Source organism: Leptonotus elevatus, chromosome 15, assembly GCF_054856555.1.
Source record: "Leptonotus elevatus isolate MCC_2025b chromosome 15, RoL_Lele_1.0, whole genome shotgun sequence".
In the NCBI taxonomy this organism is placed as follows: domain Eukaryota; kingdom Metazoa; phylum Chordata; class Actinopteri; order Syngnathiformes; family Syngnathidae; genus Leptonotus; species Leptonotus elevatus.
The window spans coordinates 1,178,440-1,198,224 of NC_141253.1; the positions used below are offsets into that span (position 1 = coordinate 1,178,440).

Consider the following 19,785-nt stretch of genomic DNA (forward strand, 5'->3'; position numbering starts at 1 on the left):
CTCTCCAAAAAAGAGGCAAGGTGTGCTGGCTTCAAGCTATTTTGCTACTATTTTATCAATGATATGATAAAACTGACACATAAAACAAAAGACAATTAAATTAAATTATTATATTTAAGCTGTTCAACTCATTTCTCTAACAAAATTCTGTTTGCTTCATCCTAACATATCATCATGTGAAAAGCTATAGACGGCTAGCGGATATTAGCATAGAGGTCATTCTAAACCTTCAAACAAATTGTGTTCCCCATTGTTGACCCAGTTGGGCTTGGAGGGTCAGTGGAACCATTTAACCCCTTCACTCCTTGCTAAAGGGATTTCATTTTGCACCCCATTTTTCCGGGTCACTGTTCTGTCTTGAACGCAAGTGACACGGAACGAGGGAGTGGGGGACTTTTTGCGCCAATATTTTGGCTGAGGAAAAAATGTTTCCTGTCCCTTTGAGTTGAAAGCAATTGCGTTCATATTTTTTTTTTTTTCACACCACAAGCTGTGGCGCTGTATCTTCATATAATGTGTAATTTGACACACCACCAAGAAGAGTGTTAAAAACCCTGCCAGTGGCTAGAATATCCGCCGTGACAAGTGGTGCTAGCCACCAGCTAGCTTGCAAGCTAACAGGCGCGACAACGAGAGTTGCCAGCTAGATTGCGAACTAACAGGCGCGACGAAAACTGATAGCCACCACCAGCTAGCTTGCAAGCTAACAGGCGCTATGAGATGTGCTAGCCACCAGCTAGCTTGCAAGCTAACAGGCGCGACAACGAGAGTTGCCAGCTAGCTTGCGAACTAACAGGCGTGACGAAAAACTGACAGCCACCACCAGCTAGCTTGCAAGCTAACAGGCGCTATGAGATGTGCTAGCCACCAGCTAGCTTGCAAGCTAACAGGCGCGACAACGAGAGTTGCCAGCTAGCTTGCGAACTAACAGGCGCGACGAAAACTGATAGCCACCGCCAGCTAGCTTGCAAGCTAACAGGCGCTATGAGATGTGCTAGCCACCAGCTAGCTTGCAAGCTAACAGGCGCGACAACGAGAGTTGCCAGCTAGCTTGCGAACTAACAGGCGTGACGAAAAACTGACAGCCACCACCAGCTAGCTTGCAAGCTAACAGGTGCTATGAGATGTGCTAGCCACCAGCTAGCTTGCAAGCTAACAGTCTTGGGCCTTGTAATAATAGCAAAGTAGCTTTGCGGGAAAAACCGCTGATGCCATGAAATTTGTTTGTGCACAGGGTCACCCAGGGACACCAGGGGAGACTGGGCCTCCAGGACCGCTAGGAAGACCAGTAAGTCGTCACCTGTGTTGCTATTTATTGCCTTTTGACCATTTATTCCTTATGACTGACATTCATCTTAAGGGCCTTAGCTTAATGTACTCGTAAGCTCTTTGTCAGTGTTCATCTAAAACGATGCCGAGGTTTAAATCCGAGAATGTGTATTTATCATTGTCAACCACTGTAACATTATACACAGTTTAAACATTGTCACACTTAAATATAGGAAAAGAAAATAAGTTAAATGCAACTTTCATTCTACGAGTGCACTGTATTATCTTACTAATGAAAAGAAAGAATACATTTTTTGTTTTGGTTTATGATTTTATTGAACATAAAAACATCAACATGAAGAAAACACATTACAAGTCTAAAATATAAGTTGAAGTAAAAAAAAAAAAAAAAACAAGAATAGGAAGAAAGAAAAGACTTCATAGGTTCAAAATGGGTATGAGGAAGTAAAAAAACGGATTTAGTCCTGCCCCTTATTTGTTTTATGTTGATACAATAATAAGGTATTTCAACAAAATAAAATGTACAAACTTAGTCATGTACATACAAGTTATTGCACAAATGAACATCTTTTACAGAAAGACACCTTTGCTTAACATTTGTTCTTGTTTTAATTTTCCCTATTAGTTTGATCTCAAATCAGAACAGAATCAGAACCAGAGGCCTGCTAATAGTTGTAAAGCCACGCAGGAAATTGCCCTTTTCCATTGGTCCATTCGCTCCCCCAAAAAAGTCTCTGGTGATGGTCTTGCAGCCAAACTTGATCAGGCGGCCTCCCGCTGAACCCGCGTTGCCCTCCTGTCACTCCAAATCAAAACAGCGACAACCGATTAACCCAAAAGGTCACATCACCGCGGCCTCGGCTCGGGCCAACCCGGACCAAGCGAGCGTCGGCTGTGGCAGGAGGTCACCGAGCCACCAAAGCAAATATAAACACATAGCGGGGGGGGGGGGGGGGGGGGGGCGCGTAACGGGGTGGGATTCCACCGCTTGGCCATTTAATTGGTGCGAGTGACACATCTAACAACAAACCCGGAGGTCGCCCCGCTAACATGCGGGGGCGGTCTCTGTGCTGCGTCAATGTAAAGCTTTGTTTTGCCTTTCTTCCTCTTATTCTCCTTTTTTTCTTTTGTTTTTCAGGGCCCCCCTGGGGCGACAGGGCCCGCAGGTACCAGAGGCACCAAAGGCTTGCGGGTTCGTTCCGTTTGTGCTTTTTTTTTTTTTTGCTTGCTTAGCTTGGATTTGTTTGTGTATAAAAAAAAGGGTTGAATCGAGTTTGAAATTCCTCATTCCTGTTCAAAAGGTTTTACCCACACGTTTTAAAGCGATACTTGACTCATTGAGCCATTTTCAGCAGTCAAAAGTTCACATTTTGTCCAGAATGAATTTGCTAACTTCATAATTTTTCTTGTACAATTAATAACCTTAAAAAAAATAAAAAAAAATCCCACTTGCTGTCGACTGAAGATGACATCACCTGTGCTGAGGAAGTAGATAACAACCAATCATGGCTCACCAGCAAACTGAGCCATGATTGGCCGTTACCGACTTCCTCAACACAGATGATGTCATCTTCAGTCGACAGCAAGTGGATTTTTATTTTATTTTAAGGTATTCATTTACAGTACATGAAAAATAATGAAGTTACCAAATTTATTCTGGACAAAATATGAACTTTTTTCTGCTGAAAATGGCTCAAAGGGTTAAGTATTCCTTTAAACACATTTCAACTTATTTAAAACACACTTTTTAAAGTATTCCTATTCACACTTTTGCTCAATGCTAACATGTAATGCAAAAAGTAGCATATCGTCGCTGACCTGTGAAAAACACTTATGTCCATTTTTTTTTAAAAATTTTTGGGGGATGTCTGCATTCAGTTTCACCCTCTAAATATAAAAATGTAAAAAAAAAAAAAAGATGACAAAAATGGACAAGAATTGTTACCTTCTTTTTCTTGCTCTTTTAATTACGCTGCATCTCTTGTCGTAAACCTCAGCGCATGACACGACACTGAAGGCGCAAAAACTCAAAATTCTGACTTGTCTGTATCTTATTTTTAAGTCGTGCGGCCTTAAAGAGTGAACAGTACAAAGTCAAGTTGCCAAATGATGCGTTTAATGACCGTTGGCATAAAAAAAAAGACTCATCATGACTACTTGGGGTGATTTAAAATGTCGATGAAGGTCTTCTGATCAAATTGGACTTTAAGACGAAAACAAAAGAGCTGTCTCAGCTTTTTCTCTCATGCATTATTGGCCAGCTGTTTAAAAAATAATAATAATACCACCCAGGACTCCTGTTAAGGTCTCCAGACAAGCTACACATGATAGCAATTCTCACGAGCGCGCCACATGCCAAAAACTACGACACACGCTGAAATCGGCGATGAGTGATGGAGTTCCTCGCGCGGCGCTCGGCGCGCGCCCAACAGCGCACGCACACGCAAGCTACTGTACTGAACTTGTAACGGGGGAACACACATATTGCAGTCATGTGGGAATTTGAACCACAGAGCATGTCAAGCGAGACCCGAGACAAGGTCTCAACATTTGTCACTGTCAAAATTCTTACAATGTTTCAGAAGCGCAACTCGGGGAGATTAAAACCATTTTGCTAAATAAGATGATACAAACATTTTTAAAGCGTCCCTCTTTTTCCGCACTGTTTACATTTTGACATTGCGACACCGTGACGACACCTCACAACTGATCAACAGTGCGAGGCTTCAGACAGGAAGTGGCAACTAAGTGGTCACCTGGCAGCTCGCACCAGAGCAAGAGAGGGACTGGAAGGGTCACAGAAAGGCACAGATGTGAATGTCCTTTGAAATTCAACAGTTGGACATAGTCCAAGGTCAAAGGTCATTAAGTTCACCAGTCAAGGCGACAATGCATTTTAGGGTCATCCTGTAGATTTCAGCCTAAAGCCAAATATCCCAAACTTTTTTTGTGAGTAGTATATAATTAAATAATTAAACGATGTAAACACGAGCAGCGTGCAGCGGGTACCCCAGACAGGAATGTTAATGAACCAGCTTTCCACCCAGAATATTTTAATAGGCTTACGGCACTCGGAACCTTGCGGGCCAACCGCGCCTGTTCGTCATCAAGTCTTCAAACTGCATGCAAGGTCGCCTGTTTTTCGCTGTCACGGCAAAAAAATGTGAATGGGGGTTCATAATTGCGCAAGGTCCGGGTTGACCTGTATGGATGTGATTACAACTTATTCGAGTCAGGTCCATTTTGGCATTTTGGCATTTTGGGCAAGGGCAGATCTTCTTATATGAGAACTATTGCTTTGGCGCCATCTTGTGGCATGTTGGTGCCAAGGAACTGTGTTTTGGGAAGGAGCGCGCGCCATTGAGCAAGGCCAGTCTCATCGAAAAGTAAGACTTTGCCGCTAGAGTTTGAACCAATTAGTCGGCAAGTCAATTTTGTTCCTCCGCATTGACCTTTTTAAGCTTGAAGTCGACTAACCATTAATCCCGTGTTTTTGCTTTCCAATCGGCCAATTTGCAGAAGACCTTTTGACTCGCCAATCTGCAGCCGTCGCCGGACTAAAAACGCAACGGGGGAGGCAGCAAAAATTCTAGCCAACAATTCCAATCACTAGTCTTCATTCGTCTGCGCCATTCCAAGAGTACGGAAATAAAGTAATGACCTCGCTTGGGCTATTCCGATTGCCACATGTTAAAATATTCATGGGTGGTAGTAAAATATTTTTGGGGGGGCAGGGGGGGGGGGTCTTGAATTTCATCACAATATATAACAAATCTTTGGTCGCTCAACCCCCTTTTGCCAGCATTTTTTGGCATCTATAGGTAATTCTAAAAGTTTTTTTTAAGGATACGAATTACTCACAAATCTGCAAATACTGTATAGTATTGAAAAGTACCGTGTGTTGTGAATCCCTCTGGATGACATTAATGCTGAGGAAAATCAGCGAGTCTGCGTAAATGTTCGTCATTTTACAAATTGACTTTTTAAAGATTTGACTCCATTTCCGATATCCTACAGTATTTATCTTAACGTAAAAAGATGAAAACCTAAACAAAAGCATTTGCAAAAGTGCTCGCTGAGGTCCCGAATGCGCCTCTGGCTGCGTGACAGTGACCTCTATTGGTCAAGTGACACGTGTGTCTCCTGGTGTTTTCAGGGCGCGACGGGGCCTGACGGTCCAACGGGAGAGACGGGGTCAGAGGGCAAGAAGGTAAAGACGGCACAGTCTATTCGTTGGAAAGCCTTTCGCGCCGTCCTCCGTTGAGGAAACGCGCGGTTAAAAACGGCGGCGGCGGCGTAAATCATGTCAATCATGTCAATCATGTTCCCTCTCCCCGTTGCAGGGTCCGGACGGTCCACCGGGAAAAATTGGCTTCCCCGGACCCCAGGTGAGAAGGCACTCAGGGACCCGCCCACATTTCCTATCATATGATGTTCCTCTGGGGAGTGAAGAAGCGTAAAAGTGATTTAGAACGTGTGAAGCGAACGGACGGGTGTTATGCTGGGGAGCGGTCGCACAGATTTACAAGCATGGATTACAAAATGCGTTTTTAGTGCGGAAAACTCGCAGACATGTAACCTGTCCCGTAATATTTATAGCATTCATTTAGTCCCTAAAAGTGCTTAATTAAAATGTATTCATTCGGTCAGTTATCGCATTAAATAATTGTTTTGATTTATTTAAAGCAATGACATAAAACATGAAATGGGAGACTTTCGGATTAACATCACTTTGAGGAAATGAAAATGAAAATGAAGGCTCAGTACAGATCTGCCCGTGACATTTGCAATATAGTGAGACCCAAAAATCAATCAATTAAATGGCCTACAGTAATAATGATAATAATAATAATGATAATAGTGTAGCATTATTTTGCCTCAAAATAGAAAGTCTGGATTATTTTAGACAAAAGAAGAGTGTTTTGTTTTTGTTAAATATGAAGAGTTGTAATAAAGGTCAATTTGTGTGCAGATTAATTCCCACCTGTTACAGGAAAAAAAAAAAAAAAAAAAAAGATCGATATGCATGTGCTTTATTATGCTGTAAGGTTGTTAGTTGAAATGTGTCTAATTCTTTGTGACTTTTTATTGTGACCATCCAGGCTAAAATGGGGGAGTCGGGGGAACCCGGGCTGAAAGGTTTTCCTGTGAGTTTCGACATCACTTCAGAACAACAACTTGCATTTGTGAGCCTTTCTAATCATTTTTTACCTTTTTTGTCACAAGGGTATCCAAGGACCATCGGGGTCACCGGGGGACAAGGGAATTGCAGGCGAGCAGGTACGAGCCTTTGCTATCTTCTCCAAAATTCAACCTCTTCTTGTTGCACTTTTCTTTCTTTTTTTTCAGGCTCAAAAATGTCGTATTAAAGCCACTCTTAAATCTTTGCACACTTCCTCGCCTTTTTAGGACCATATTTGCTTGCTTTATTGGATTTTCCTTGGCAGCCTCCTTTGCCTTCCGTTGCGCACTTTTGCTCCAAAACTTACTTTACAACCGGGAAGGATTTTAGTACGAGGAAAAAAAACACACACACACACACGCATAAAAACATTGCAATATTCAAGGCTTCCTGCAGACGAGCAAAGAAAACGTATTTGCTGTAAGAATATGGAGGCTATTGTTAAATTAGCCATGGTAATAATGATGTAACCTGCAATAATGTGTCAGAAAGGAAAAAAAATGAAGAAAACAAAACAAACTAATTTTGTACCTAAATTAAATGAATTAAATAATGCCAATTTAATGTTATTAAAAAGTGAAATGATTCATTAAATTGTCCATTATTTTTTAAATGTGTGATATATTCAACAGACCCTATTTAATAATTATTTACTCGTACTTAAAATATTTCATGAGCGTGGCCATATTTTTTAATGGCTTTATTATTTAAAAATGACTTTCTTAATCATTTAATTGATTGTTGAATGTATTTAATGACGTTTGCGTTTAATGGCTTTGATATATTTGATGTATTTTGTTTTTATTTTAATTGGTGGCCTTTTCGTCCGCAGGGGCCACCCGGGCCGCCAGGAATTCTGGGACTGTTGGGAGAAATTGGTCAAAAGGTGAGAGCAATCACTGCTCTATGTAATTCAATTCAAAAGGTGTATTTCAAATTCAAGGTTCATAAAAGGTGCACAGCAGTAATTATGAAAATCTTAATATATACTGCGCGGTGGAGCAGAAACTCAACAGACTTGAAATTTGTGCTGACAAGCCACTTTTGACAAAGTAAGGAGTACAAAATACAAATATCTGTGTTCAAACGTAGGAGGTGAAAGTCAAAAGTTGTCTGAAAAATAAGTACTCAAGTAAAATACTCAAGTAAAGTACTCGAGTAAAGTACTCAAGTAAAGTACTCAAGTAAAGTACTCAAGTAAAATACTCGAGTAAAATACTCAAGTAAAATGCTCAAGTAAAGTACTCAAGTAAAGTACTCAAGTAAAGTACAGATACCTGAGAAAATATATGTACTTTTCCCCACTGCTTAACAATCCTTATCGCATGTCCGTCCATCAGGGACCTCCAGGTAGCGCAGGAGAACCGGGCCTGCCTGGCGAGCCAGGGGACAAGGTAACATGGGCATCGTTGCTTTTTTTGTTTTTTTTCATACGGAAACTTTTCTTTGATTATATTTCAAGATCAGAATATTGACGTGTGTATGTGACAGGGAGCCATCGGCGCAGACGGCAACATCGGAGAGCAGGGACTCATTGGCCCTCGGGTAAGTCCAAATTAGATTTGCTCTATTATGTTGCATGTGCCCCCCCCGCGAGTCTCAACAGCATTATGATTAATATTGTGTATGTTTTTGTCTTTTAACAATTCAATTATTTCTACGGTACTTAATTTAGAGACCAATTGTCAGTGTCAGAGACTGAAATTCTCAGTGTTTTTCGTTTTGTTTTATTGGCATATGTTGGTATGCACTTTTTTTTAGAAATGATACAACATCATTTGTTGCAAATGATTTTGCGGCTTCTCTGCTCGAAAGCATCCACATGTGGTCATGCGTTAACAGGGCGAGCCAGGTTTGGAGGGCGAGGCCGGTCTTGCTGGTCCCGATGGAACGAAGGTGACCGCAATGACACAAAACACAAGGCGTCATCCATTTGACTCAATGACGTCCCGTGTTCATGTTAGGGAGAAAAAGGCGACACGGGTCAGGAGGGCGACAACGGTGAAAAGGGCGAAACTGGTTTCAAGGGAAAGGAGGGCCCGCCCGGAAGTGCCGGAATCCCCGGAGTCCGAGTAAGAGAATTTCTCTTTTGTCTGAATACGCTGAACATCTTTCAAATCCACCTCATGGTTTGGTTTTTGCTTTTCAGGGCCAAGAAGGGAAATGTGGTCAAATTGGAGAAAGAGGCAAACTGGGTCCAAAGGTTCGTTAGCATTTTTGTTGCGTGTTAAAAACAGTGGTGTGCCGTATATGTCGATTTCTAAAGTCAGGATACATTCATCTTAACCATAAATAATTCATACTAAGGCTGGAATTTGACTGCAGGTCCAATTCAAATGGATTGTATGTAATGTAAACATTCCAAACCATAACATACAATCGATAAAAGTCTGCAATTTAGAGACCATTTTAATCCAATTTTTAAAGGTTTCCACACACTTTATACATATTTAATTTTTTTGAAGCACATTGTAGTATTTGTGGCACCTGTTTGCAAATTTGTTACTCCCAGTTGAAGTTTTACTGTAAAATTAGCGCACGCACAAAAAAAGAGAATTTAACATTGCACATTTAAACACCTAATCATTCAACCAAACCACATGTGGCGTGCCCCAGGGTTCGATTTTAGGCCCAGTGCTTTTTAACCTGTGCTCCCTCTTGGTGTTGTCAGTTGGAGTCAACTTTCACAGCTACGCTGATGATGCGCAATCGGACATCTCAATGCGTCTCCTCCTGCTGATGCAGATTTTAGACTCGGAGCTGACTTTTATTCTACACATTAAAAACATCACGGGAAAAGATTTGATTTGAATACAATAAAGTATGTAAATAAAGTATTGATTGATTGAAACCAATATCATTAGCTTAATGCTAACATATACTACAAAACCGCATAGACAAGCTAATGGAAAAGAACATCGATGTTTGACACAGAAACTTCACCACTGGTTAAAAAGATCGACGTTGTCACGTCATGTCATTTAGGGTGCCAAAGGTCACCAAGGTCACCTCGGAGAGACGGGGACAGTGGGCAAGACGGGACCGCGGGGCAGCGTCGGGCCCAAAGGCTCCAGAGGGACCATTGGACACGTGGTAAACTACATCGCTCCGTTGCTACATCTCGTCAGAACAATATCTTGTTATTAACGCGACTATTTATTGTTGTCTCTGTCAGGGAGCGCCGGGCCGAATGGGTCAACAGGGGGAAACGGGCCTTTCGGGTTACGAGGTACACTTGCCCGACAATAAGAGTCTTCGTGAAGAATTGTGTTGCTTAAATAGGGAAAGCTGTTTGAGCATGTCCTCCATGTCCATTTTAAAAAGTCCACATACTGGTTTTCGGGACTGGTTTGTCTACACACGATGTGCCCGGACTGGCTGGCAACCAGTCAGTCGATTTTATGTCCATATACGAATATAGACATGAAATTGGATTTGGACACTTAGTGTAAATCCAACCGACATTTGTTAAACACAAGAAGTTTCCTGTTTTTCCTTTATTTATTTATTTATTTTTTATTAAAAAAAAAAAAAGTTTCCTGTTTTTCCTTTATTTATTTATTTATTTTTTATTAAAAAAAAAAAAGTTTCCTGTTTTTCCTTTATTTATTTATTTATTTTATATATATATATATAAATAAATAAAAAAGTTTCCTTTTTTTCCGCCCGCCGTTGCAGGGGCATTCGGGACCGTCTGGCCCAATGGGGCGTCCGGGACCAAAGGGCGAAAAGGTACACCTCAACTCAACTCTATGCAGAACAACCTTGTTGTTCGTCTTGCATATGCGACGTGGCGTGGCTTAGCATTGTGTCCATTTTGTGCGCACGCAGGGCGAGCAGGGCGATGACGGCAAAACCGAGGGTCCTCTCGGTCCTCCGGGCGACGCCGTAAGTCGCGCCTTGACTTACTTGCCACGTTGGATGTTGAAGCCGCCGGCTAATTTGGCTGCATTTTTTTTTTTTTTTTTTTTTTACTAACTACCACGCATCGTTTCTCGCAGGGTCCTCCCGGCGACGGGGGAGAGAGGGGGGAACCGGGCGACCCGGGTTACAAAGTAAGAACGATTATCGACATAACAAACAAACTTTTTGAATCAAAAGCTCAAAAGCGGGCGGACGTGGTTTTGACAGGGTCAAGTTGGTGTGGACGGAGAGCGAGGCCGAGCCGGTGCCGCCGGACTTCCTGTGAGTTTGTCGTCGCACCTTTGACTTATTACGATGTCTAATCGTCTAATCGTAAACGAATCCACCATGCAGGGACATCCCGGACCACGAGGCGTTCAAGGACCCAAAGGGACCAAAGGAGATCAAGTAAGACGAGATCCGTGCTTGTCGTCAGCATTGCGGCGGTCCCTTGACTTAAAAGGGGAATCGTTCTTTTGATAATAATAGTTTATATGCCGCCACACAAGGTCGAAATATGATATTCTGGTTATTCTGCCGTTGGTCAAATATGAGTTAAGCAGCAAAATCCAGCCGTTTTTTTTATCCATCTCAGCCATTTTGCCACTTTGCTGTCGACTGAAGATGACATCACAGTTGCTCGGGTCTCGGGTAACAACCAATCACAGCGCGGCTTCAGAAAACGGGTGAGCTGTGATTGGTCGTTAGCAAGTGGCAAAATGGCCGTCCCCATATTATCGTCACGAAATGTTTACGGTGGACTTTCACTTTAAAAGTTGAATTTGTTACATGACCAAGATCATAACTCAATTTTAGTAAGACCTGTTTGCCCAACCGCCATCTTGTAACCCTTATAAGTCAAGGCTCTATTATTATTATGGGCCTGCTAAGCGGAGACCGATTTCAATGGTTTAAAATTTAAACTGTTCAGCTCATTGAAATGTTAGTTAAAATCAAATGTGTGTGCGTGAATGTGCATGTTTCTTAAAGGGGCAGTAACATACTGTTGATTATGGTTAACTTTTACATTTCTTGAGCGATTTCAATGGTTTGAATTTTAAACTGTTCAGCTCATTGAAATGTTAGTTAAAATCAAATGTGTGTGCGTGAATGTGCATGTTTCTTAAAGGGGCAGTAACATACTGTTGATTATGGTTAACTTTTACATTTCTTGAGCGATTTCAATGGTTTAAATTTTAAACTGTTCAGCTCATTGAAATGTTAGTTAAAATCAAATGTGTGTGCGTGAATGTGCATGTTTCTTAAAGGGGCAGTAATACTTTTAGTAGATTATGGTTAACTTGCACATTTCTTGAGCGATTTCAATGGTTGAAATTTTAAACTGTTCAGCTCATTGAAATTTTACTTAAAATCAAATGTGTGTGCGTGAATGTGCATGTTTCTTAAAGGGGCAGTAACATACTGTTGATTATGGTTAACTTTTACATTTCTTGAGCGATTTCAATGGTTTAAATTTTAAACTGTTCAGCTCATTGAAATGTTAGTTAAAATCAAATGTGTGTGCGTGAATGTGCATGTTTCTTAAAGGGGCAGTAATACTTTTAGTAGATTATGGTTAACTTGCACATTTCTTGAGCGATTTCAATGGTTGAAATTTTAAACTGTTCAGCTCATTGAAATTTTACTTAAAATCAAATGTGTGTGCGTGAATGTGCATGTTTCTTAAAGGGGCAGTAACATACTGTTGATTATGGTTAACTTGCACATTTCTTGAGCGATTTCAATGGTTGAAATTTTAAACTGTTCAGCTCATTGAAAAGAGTTGCAAGAGTTAGCAGGCCCATTCAAAATTTCCGCGGGAATTTTTCTAGTTATTATTATAGTTTATTATAGTATTTTTTTTAACTGCATTGACCAACATTTCCTCTTTTAAGGGTCAAAAAGGCAAAAAAGGTCAGACGGGGGCAAAAGGAGCCCGAGGAACGGAGGTGAGATCCACGCGTGTCATTTCCAAACCTTTGGTTGACTTTGAACGTGTCAAAGCCCGTAAAACCGACACCTTCGCCTGTTTTCTCTTCTCCCGCAGGGGAAAGCCGGTCCTATTGGGCCCAGAGGTGTGGTGGGCAGAGAGGGACAGGAGGGAGTTCCCGGGATGGACGGAACGCCAGGAAAGGACGGAAGCAAAGGCGTGCCGGTAAGAGCGAGATATTACAAAATTGTCTTTGATGTTGATCGAAACCTGCGCATTAGTTTGTGTTGACGATGTTTTTGTGTCTTCAACTTCACTGTCATACATTTTTGGGGGCTACAAAGTGCAATATTAATGTTAATATATGCTTGAGTTTTCATGCTCAAAATGAGAACTAGGTTTTAAAAATGTTTTATTTGTGAGTCAATCGTTGCAGACAATTCAATCGTTGGAATTGTGTCCAGGGAGAGCACGGAAATGACGGAGAGACCGGCCTGCCGGGCAAAGCTGGCTCTCGTGGGAAAACCGGTGTTACGGGACTACCGGGGGATCAGGGGGCCTTTGGACCAAAGGTAAGCTCGATGGGGGTCTGCTGACAAACATAAAGAGGGTACCTTGACTTCGCAGCGCCCCAACTTGACGGCAAAACACTTGAAATAGAGCATCAACTCCATGCATCTAACATATACACAGTCTTGAACCCATGTTACATAAATGACTTCATTAGCTAACATGCGAGCAAAAAATAACACATTGGGACAAACTGACATGACATTTCCCAAATGTTATTCATTTGAACTCCCCTTTTTGACTTTTAAGAAAAAATGTGAGGGGATGCGCTCCTGGCAAAATGCAACGGCAAAGTAGCGCATATTTGTACAAGCTGCAGCGAACGTGGAAATATAGTTTCACTTTCACTTCACAGTAAACTGAAGCGCTATTCTGCAGGTTTTCACCTTTCTGTATGCATCTTCTCATCATTGCTGGTTTATCTGTCCAGGGGGACAGAGGTCTTCGCGGGCAGAACGGACCTGCGGGGAAAAGAGGCTTTCGAGGTGGAATGGGACTTCCGGGAACTCGCGGGGACGTCGGACCAAAAGGACAACCTGTGAGTGTCGTTCAAAGCACGGCGGACTTCCAGTCGTTCGACAACTCGTAAAAAAATGATCATTTCGGAATTGTCATGCAGGGGGATGTCGGTGAATCCGGCTTTCCTGGAATTCTTGGAGTTTTTGGTCCGGAGGTATGGAGGGGGGGAAAAAAAAACTTTGATGGGACATCCAGTATAGTAGAGATGGTCACAAATTGTAACGGGGTCTCTCGTTGCTGTTTTCAGGGGCCCCCAGGAGACTTTGGGCCAAAGGGCATACGAGGTCCAAAGGGGCCACAAGGCGACATGGTGGGAAGATGAGACAGAAATGTTCTTTTTTTTTTTTTTTTTCTTTGGTCTAACTCGTTCTCTCAATTAGGGCCGAGGCGGTGTCAGGGGCCCTGTTGGAATTATTGGCCCCAGTGGAAGTGCAGTACGTACTACTTATTAACTATGCAGTACATATTGACAAACCGAAGTAAGCATTTTCCTACAAGTGGCGTTGGATGAAGTCCTCAAAACAACTTTTTGTAACTAGAAAAGACTATTTCGTCTTAAAAGAACATAATGTACGTTTTTGTAAATATCAACGGCAATTTTGAGTCTTTGGTGAATCTGATTGGGACGAACGGAATGAATAAAATTGTCCAAACATGAAGTCTCCAAAGAAGCAAAAATCAAAGACGTGTTTTTTTTTTCTTTTTTTTCTAAGAGCTCAGTATTGTTCATTCGGAAATGTCATCATCATTGCTCTTTTATTTATTTCTTTATTTTTTTTTTTTCTTTATTTTATTTATTTTTTTTTTTTCAAAGACGTGTTTGAAACCTCCAAGTATCTCGTCTTCGCCAGCGTGAAAGCGTCGCCATCAAAAAAGCGTCAAATGTACACGTTTACGGGGAAAATCAAAGAGAAGTTTGAATCGTCAATTATTCATGTTTTTTGTAAACATCAAGTTAACGTGACATTTTATTGTCTTCTAAAAACCTAAAGATCTTCTTTTTCTTTTCTTTTTTTTTACATTTATGACAATTTTGAGCCTCGAGAACCAAACGTACTTCCTTTCACACTGAAGACAATTTAGAATATTCAATGAACGCCCGCAAATGTATTCCTAAACAAAAAAAATGCTTACCATGCGTTTTGTTTCCAGGGTTCCAGAGGAGAGAAAGGAAATCGTGGAGTTACGGTAATAATTGTCTTCACGAAACGATTGCGTTCGCACGTTGTGGTGTCAAATATTGTTTGACTTTTTTTGTTCTTTTTTTTTTGGGGGGCCCTGCTTTCTCCAAACAGGGAGTTCAAGGGCCGAGGGTATGTTCGGCATGCTTTTTCAATCTTGTATTTTTGTTGACTTTAAGCATAACGGCTCACCCGGCATGCGTGTTTTTCTTTTTGGCCAGGGAGCTCCCGGACCTCGTGGACGCCGCGGCCCGCCAGTAAGACTTTTTATTTATTAATTTTTTTACTTCCCAGTTGAATCATGTGAGGTTTTTGTATTCATTCTTTGTGTTCTTTTGCTTCCTCCTCAGGGCCCCGTGCGTGTCCCACCATCATTTGTAAGATTGCTTTGACTGATACAAAATATTACGTCCACAGATAAGAAAATCCATAACAACTTGTTTTTTGTGTTTTTTTCACCCTTTCAGAAAGAGGATGGTCTTTTGTATATGGATTCACACAGCCAGCTCAGGAATGAGGTTCGTGAGTTACGTCAACTATTACTCTGCTCACATAGTTATGGCTTGAACTGAAAACACAGCTCCAAGCCCTAATTAATATTCCAAACTTTTTGTGAGAGTTGAATTTCGGTTTTGGGTCGGTTCTCTAATCAGATTTTGCCCACTTTTTTGTGCCTGGTCATTTAGAATAAGCTAGTGATGGACCTGCCCATGCTGGACCAGGGTGCGGAGATCTTCAAGACCCTCCACTACCTCACAAACCTGATCCAGAGCCTGAAGAACCCGCTGGGCACCAGGGACAATCCTGCCCGCATCTGCAGGGACCTGCACAGCTGTGAACACAAGTTGAACGATGGTACGCGAACGTGTTCAGTGCAGGATGAGGATACAAATGACAACACACGCACACGCAAATGTTAGCGTAGCCGTTACTGTAATTATAAAGCTTGAAATATCTTCGACAGCACAGATTCAAAGCAGGAAAACTTCTCGTTGCGAGGCTGCCCCGCTAACCGTTCTACCGCTAACGCTAACGCTAACCCAACGCCGTGTCATGATTTCAGGCACTTATTGGATCGACCCCAACCTCGGCTGCACGTCCGACACCATCGAAGTCTCCTGCAACTTTACGGGCGGCGGGCAGACTTGCCTGAAACCAATAACTGCATCCAAGGTATCCAAAAAAAAAAGCATACCGACGCGCACGCGATCTCGCGGCGCCATTGCGCGCATGTTGACGGTTTCCTTTTGCAGACGGCAGTCGGCGTAGGCCGCGTCCAGATGAACTTCCTCCACTTGCTGAGCGCCGAGGCGGTGCAGCACGTCACCATCCACTGCCTGAACGTTTCCGTGTGGAGCGCCGCCCGGCATTTGCCGGCTTCCCGGGAATCCTCGGTGCGTTTCAAGGCGTGGACCGGCGAGGTCTTTGAGGCCGGAGGAGAGCTGGAGCCCGATGTGGCGGAGGACTCTTGCTGGGTACGTTCATGATCTCCTTGGTCTTCATTTTTAGTGTGTTTTTTTTTTTTTTAACCAGGTGAGATGATAACAAGACAAATTATAGTCATAATTGTTGTTTCTGTACCTCAAATATAATTTTGAGTCATCAATGAGCCCTCAATTGCTTAAAAAGTTATAACATTGTGTCATTGATGCTAGTTTATTTAGCTAAGGTGTTTTGCATTGAGCATTAAGCTAGTGGACTTTATGTGATTGGTTAAATAGGGCTGGGTTTAAAAAAAAAATCCATATTTCTTTTCATAGCCCAATATCGAATCATAAAACAATGAATCGATCATTTTAATACGCCCCTCAACATCAACGAATGTGCCTTTTCGCGTCACGTGAAAATGGATTTTACCAACAAAAAAAGCGCCCAGTGTTTTAGCCACTTTACTTATATAGTGCTGTGGTTGGAATCCATTTCAATTATTTTTTTATTGTTTTGATCAGGTCATGTTCAATAAAACATACATGATTCATTTAACTGCTTTGGATTCAATTTCAAATGTAAATATTCATATATATTTTTTATACTAATGCTATTTACAGCATTGTTACTTCTGAGAATGTCTTCCATATAAAATTCAAATTGGTACTGCATGAAATCCTTCACTGAATTTAAAAATCAATGTGAATTGTGAATCGAATCAGGGCCTTCTGAATTGAATCGCCCGATTGGCATATGCTACAACTTGAGAAAAAAAAAAGAAGATTGTTGGGAATAATAAAACAATTTCATGGAGCGAATATTATAGTTTAGGGTTAGATTGGGTTCGGGCTTAAAGCGTTTTTTGTTTTTTTAACAAAGCCATTGAATGTGCTGACAGATGAAAGATGGCCGCTGGCACCAGACCCGATTCGTGTTCCGCTCCCCGGACCCGTCCCTGCTCCCCGTGACCGACGTGGTCCGTCTCCCTGAGACCGGCCCCGGGTCGCACTACCACCTGGAGATCGGTCCCGTCTGCTTCGTGTGAGCCGGGAAGCGACATCTCGGTGGAATTCCCAGTGGGCGGCCCGGTCCGGTCCGGTCCAGTCTGGTCCGGTCCAGCCTCCCCTCGCCGACCAGTTTGTGTTAGGGAGAGCAGACGAGAAGGAGCAGGGGGGAGTTCTTGCACTAATATCTTCTCAACATCTTCTTCCAGCTCCTCCGTGAAACAAAGAAAAGCACAAAAATAGGCCTCCGTCATCTCTCGGGAACATTTTTCCAAGTGGAGGTTTGCCTTGTGGGACAATCATTCGGACCGGGTTATAATCATAACTTCAAAAGAAATCTATTCTGACATCATTTGAGAGAAAAATAAAACAAAACAATGTACATTATATGTATTCTTATGATTTATTTTGATCCATGTTTATCTCATCTTCAAGTGCAATAGAAAAGGAGAAGATAATGTTACAGGTTAAATTGAAATGAGATGATTATATTTGATTTTGGTGTTCATCTCCATACAATATTACTCGTGTGGTTTTTGTTGTTGACTTTTTGTTTTTTTGAGGGGTGGCGGGGGGGGGGGGGGGGGGGGGGGGGCAAAAATTACGTGTATTTATTATTAGTGTGTGCTCCAAAAGGGAGATTGTAAAACTCAGTGGTGCGAGAAAAGACTTGTTATAGATGCCACTGATGTGAATATCCGCAGCTTTAGTCATTGAGGGTGAGGGGTGGGTTATCTAAAATAGGAAAAATAGATATAAATATGTAAGCTTTGTTCTCTCTTTTTTTTGATTCCTTTTTAATTGTTGGGTCAATTTGGGATCCTTGCATCCACACCATTTTTTTTTTTCTTCAATAGTAAATGAATGAAAGGTGCTAATAATTATGCTGTAATTACACCACTCTGCTCGCATATTCTGTTGTTCATAGTGCAGGCTCGCTTGGATTAATTTAAAACTAAAATAAATATATACTGTATATATGCATTGTGTATCGCCTTAGATTCCATAATTGTAGTTTTCAGTCACTCTGTTGGTTGTGAAAAGCTCTTAGGGATACTAGTTGTATGCAGTCTCAAGCACGTCCCCCCCCCCCCCCCCCCCCTGTAATTTGTTTTTGATTTCTTTGTACAAAAGGGCCACATGCAGCAGCTGTGTTTGTAATAGTCATTAAAAAAAAAGAAAAAAAAAGATGTATGTTTGTATACCTTGGATCCCCCTTTTTTGCTAATTTAATTTTATTTAATTTGTGGAGCAGCAAATATCTGTCTACACACTCTGCGTGGGAATATCTTTATATGATTAATATAAATATATATAAATATCAGTTGGCCCAACTGGTCTTGGAGTTTATACATTTTTTTCTTATGTGTACATTTTGGGGCTCCAGAGAACAAATTTATTGCAATATAAATGTCTTTGTTCCTCTATGATAATCCACCATGTACTGTATCAGGTGCTATTCCATTACTTGTGTATTTAAGGAAAAACAAAAAATGCAAAATATGTGAACTGTTTCTTCTTCTTTTTGTTTGTTTGTTTATGTTTCATAATTGAGTTGTAGACATGAAGTCAAGCTGAGAAAACCTGACATTTTTGCATGACCACCGAGCAAAAGGTTCAAGAAGGTTTTCCGTTTGCCTTTGTGAATACAGCCAGCCTGTTGTGGGAATATAATATTATTAAGAAGTGAAACTATCTCACGCCGCCAACGTTATCGGTCTCTGCTCTCTACTTGGCATTCCATTTGTTCAATAAAAACTTTCAATTTGTGTGGCAGTTTGTTTTGAAGTTCTTTTTCATTTATATAAACGCTAAAACATGATCTTGTCCAGTTCTATAAAAAAAATCGACCCCCCACGCCCAACCGTTCAAATATTAATTTTATCAAATGAGACAAGTGGGAAAGTAAAAATATGTTTGCACAAGTGTGCACACCCTCTCTTAAATGGGGATTTGGCTGTGTTCAGAATGAACAAATCACACTCAAACTCATGTTCAAAGGGAGTCAACACACGCGTGCCACTTATTTGAAGTACCTCTAATTTATCCCAAATAAAGTTCAGTCATGGGAAGCTCACGACTCGACACACGAGGTCGCCATTGTTCACGGGTTGACGTGTATCCCGACGAGGCGCGCTCGAGTCTAAAGATTAACATTAACATTTAAAGTAATATTTACTACACCATAGCCCAGGGGTAGGCAAGTTCGGTCCTAGAGAGCGGCAGTCCTGCATTTATTTTTTCGGTGTCTCCTGCCTCCAAACCTAGGTGTTTTAAATCATCAGCTCATCATTACGTTCTGCAGGAGCCTCTCAGCTGTGTTGGAGGAGGGAGACATCAAAAACATGCAGGACTGCGGCTCTCTAGGACCGAATTTGCCTACCCCTGCCCTAGCGCATTCCACTGTAACTTTGTCGCCAAAAGAGCGCAAAAAAGCCACATGATTGATGATGCAAAGAGGGTAATTCTTATTTTGACAGCCAATTTGTTTTTCGAGTTGCCTCGAACCGCCCAAAAATGTTTGTTTTGGCCAATAGATCATTGCCGGTATCCACCCAGTTACACGACGGATTTAGAAACACTCGTAAATTCGTAATAATCCTAAAAATATAACCTATACTAGCCCTTAAATGAAGACAAATTCCACTAATAAATGTATTATTTAATATGTCTTATAGTTCACAACACCGCGTGTCATTAAGCTATTGTAATTCTATTTTATCGCATTTAAAATCGTTCTTGCTTTCGCGAATCCCGAATCTGCGACGCTCACTGAAA

General features: G+C 41.5%; 1 protein-coding gene across 1 annotated transcript in view; it reads left to right on the top strand.

Annotated features, from left to right (window-relative positions):
• LOC147161442 (uncharacterized) overlaps positions 1 to 17,562 on the top strand; it is a 68,129-nt gene extending 50,567 nt beyond the window's left edge. The window contains exons 27-61 of the mRNA XM_086096094.1: positions 1,235 to 1,288; positions 2,429 to 2,482; positions 5,447 to 5,500; positions 5,634 to 5,678; positions 6,393 to 6,437; positions 6,517 to 6,570; positions 7,305 to 7,358; positions 7,813 to 7,866; positions 7,964 to 8,017; positions 8,315 to 8,368; positions 8,437 to 8,544; positions 8,622 to 8,675; positions 9,458 to 9,565; positions 9,648 to 9,701; positions 10,151 to 10,204; positions 10,304 to 10,360; positions 10,474 to 10,527; positions 10,604 to 10,657; positions 10,730 to 10,783; positions 12,271 to 12,324; positions 12,423 to 12,530; positions 12,770 to 12,877; positions 13,306 to 13,413; positions 13,495 to 13,548; positions 13,642 to 13,704; positions 13,775 to 13,828; positions 14,547 to 14,582; positions 14,690 to 14,707; positions 14,797 to 14,832; positions 14,926 to 14,952; positions 15,043 to 15,093; positions 15,262 to 15,430; positions 15,639 to 15,748; positions 15,829 to 16,050; positions 16,902 to 17,562. Coding sequence (XP_085952220.1) covers positions 1,235 to 1,288; positions 2,429 to 2,482; positions 5,447 to 5,500; positions 5,634 to 5,678; positions 6,393 to 6,437; positions 6,517 to 6,570; positions 7,305 to 7,358; positions 7,813 to 7,866; positions 7,964 to 8,017; positions 8,315 to 8,368; positions 8,437 to 8,544; positions 8,622 to 8,675; positions 9,458 to 9,565; positions 9,648 to 9,701; positions 10,151 to 10,204; positions 10,304 to 10,360; positions 10,474 to 10,527; positions 10,604 to 10,657; positions 10,730 to 10,783; positions 12,271 to 12,324; positions 12,423 to 12,530; positions 12,770 to 12,877; positions 13,306 to 13,413; positions 13,495 to 13,548; positions 13,642 to 13,704; positions 13,775 to 13,828; positions 14,547 to 14,582; positions 14,690 to 14,707; positions 14,797 to 14,832; positions 14,926 to 14,952; positions 15,043 to 15,093; positions 15,262 to 15,430; positions 15,639 to 15,748; positions 15,829 to 16,050; positions 16,902 to 17,048 — 2,484 coding nt within the window. The 3' untranslated portion in view covers positions 17,049 to 17,562. The remainder of the gene's footprint in view (positions 1 to 1,234; positions 1,289 to 2,428; positions 2,483 to 5,446; positions 5,501 to 5,633; positions 5,679 to 6,392; positions 6,438 to 6,516; positions 6,571 to 7,304; positions 7,359 to 7,812; positions 7,867 to 7,963; positions 8,018 to 8,314; positions 8,369 to 8,436; positions 8,545 to 8,621; positions 8,676 to 9,457; positions 9,566 to 9,647; positions 9,702 to 10,150; positions 10,205 to 10,303; positions 10,361 to 10,473; positions 10,528 to 10,603; positions 10,658 to 10,729; positions 10,784 to 12,270; positions 12,325 to 12,422; positions 12,531 to 12,769; positions 12,878 to 13,305; positions 13,414 to 13,494; positions 13,549 to 13,641; positions 13,705 to 13,774; positions 13,829 to 14,546; positions 14,583 to 14,689; positions 14,708 to 14,796; positions 14,833 to 14,925; positions 14,953 to 15,042; positions 15,094 to 15,261; positions 15,431 to 15,638; positions 15,749 to 15,828; positions 16,051 to 16,901) is intronic.
• The last annotated feature ends 2,223 nt before the right edge of the window (positions 17,563 to 19,785 follow it).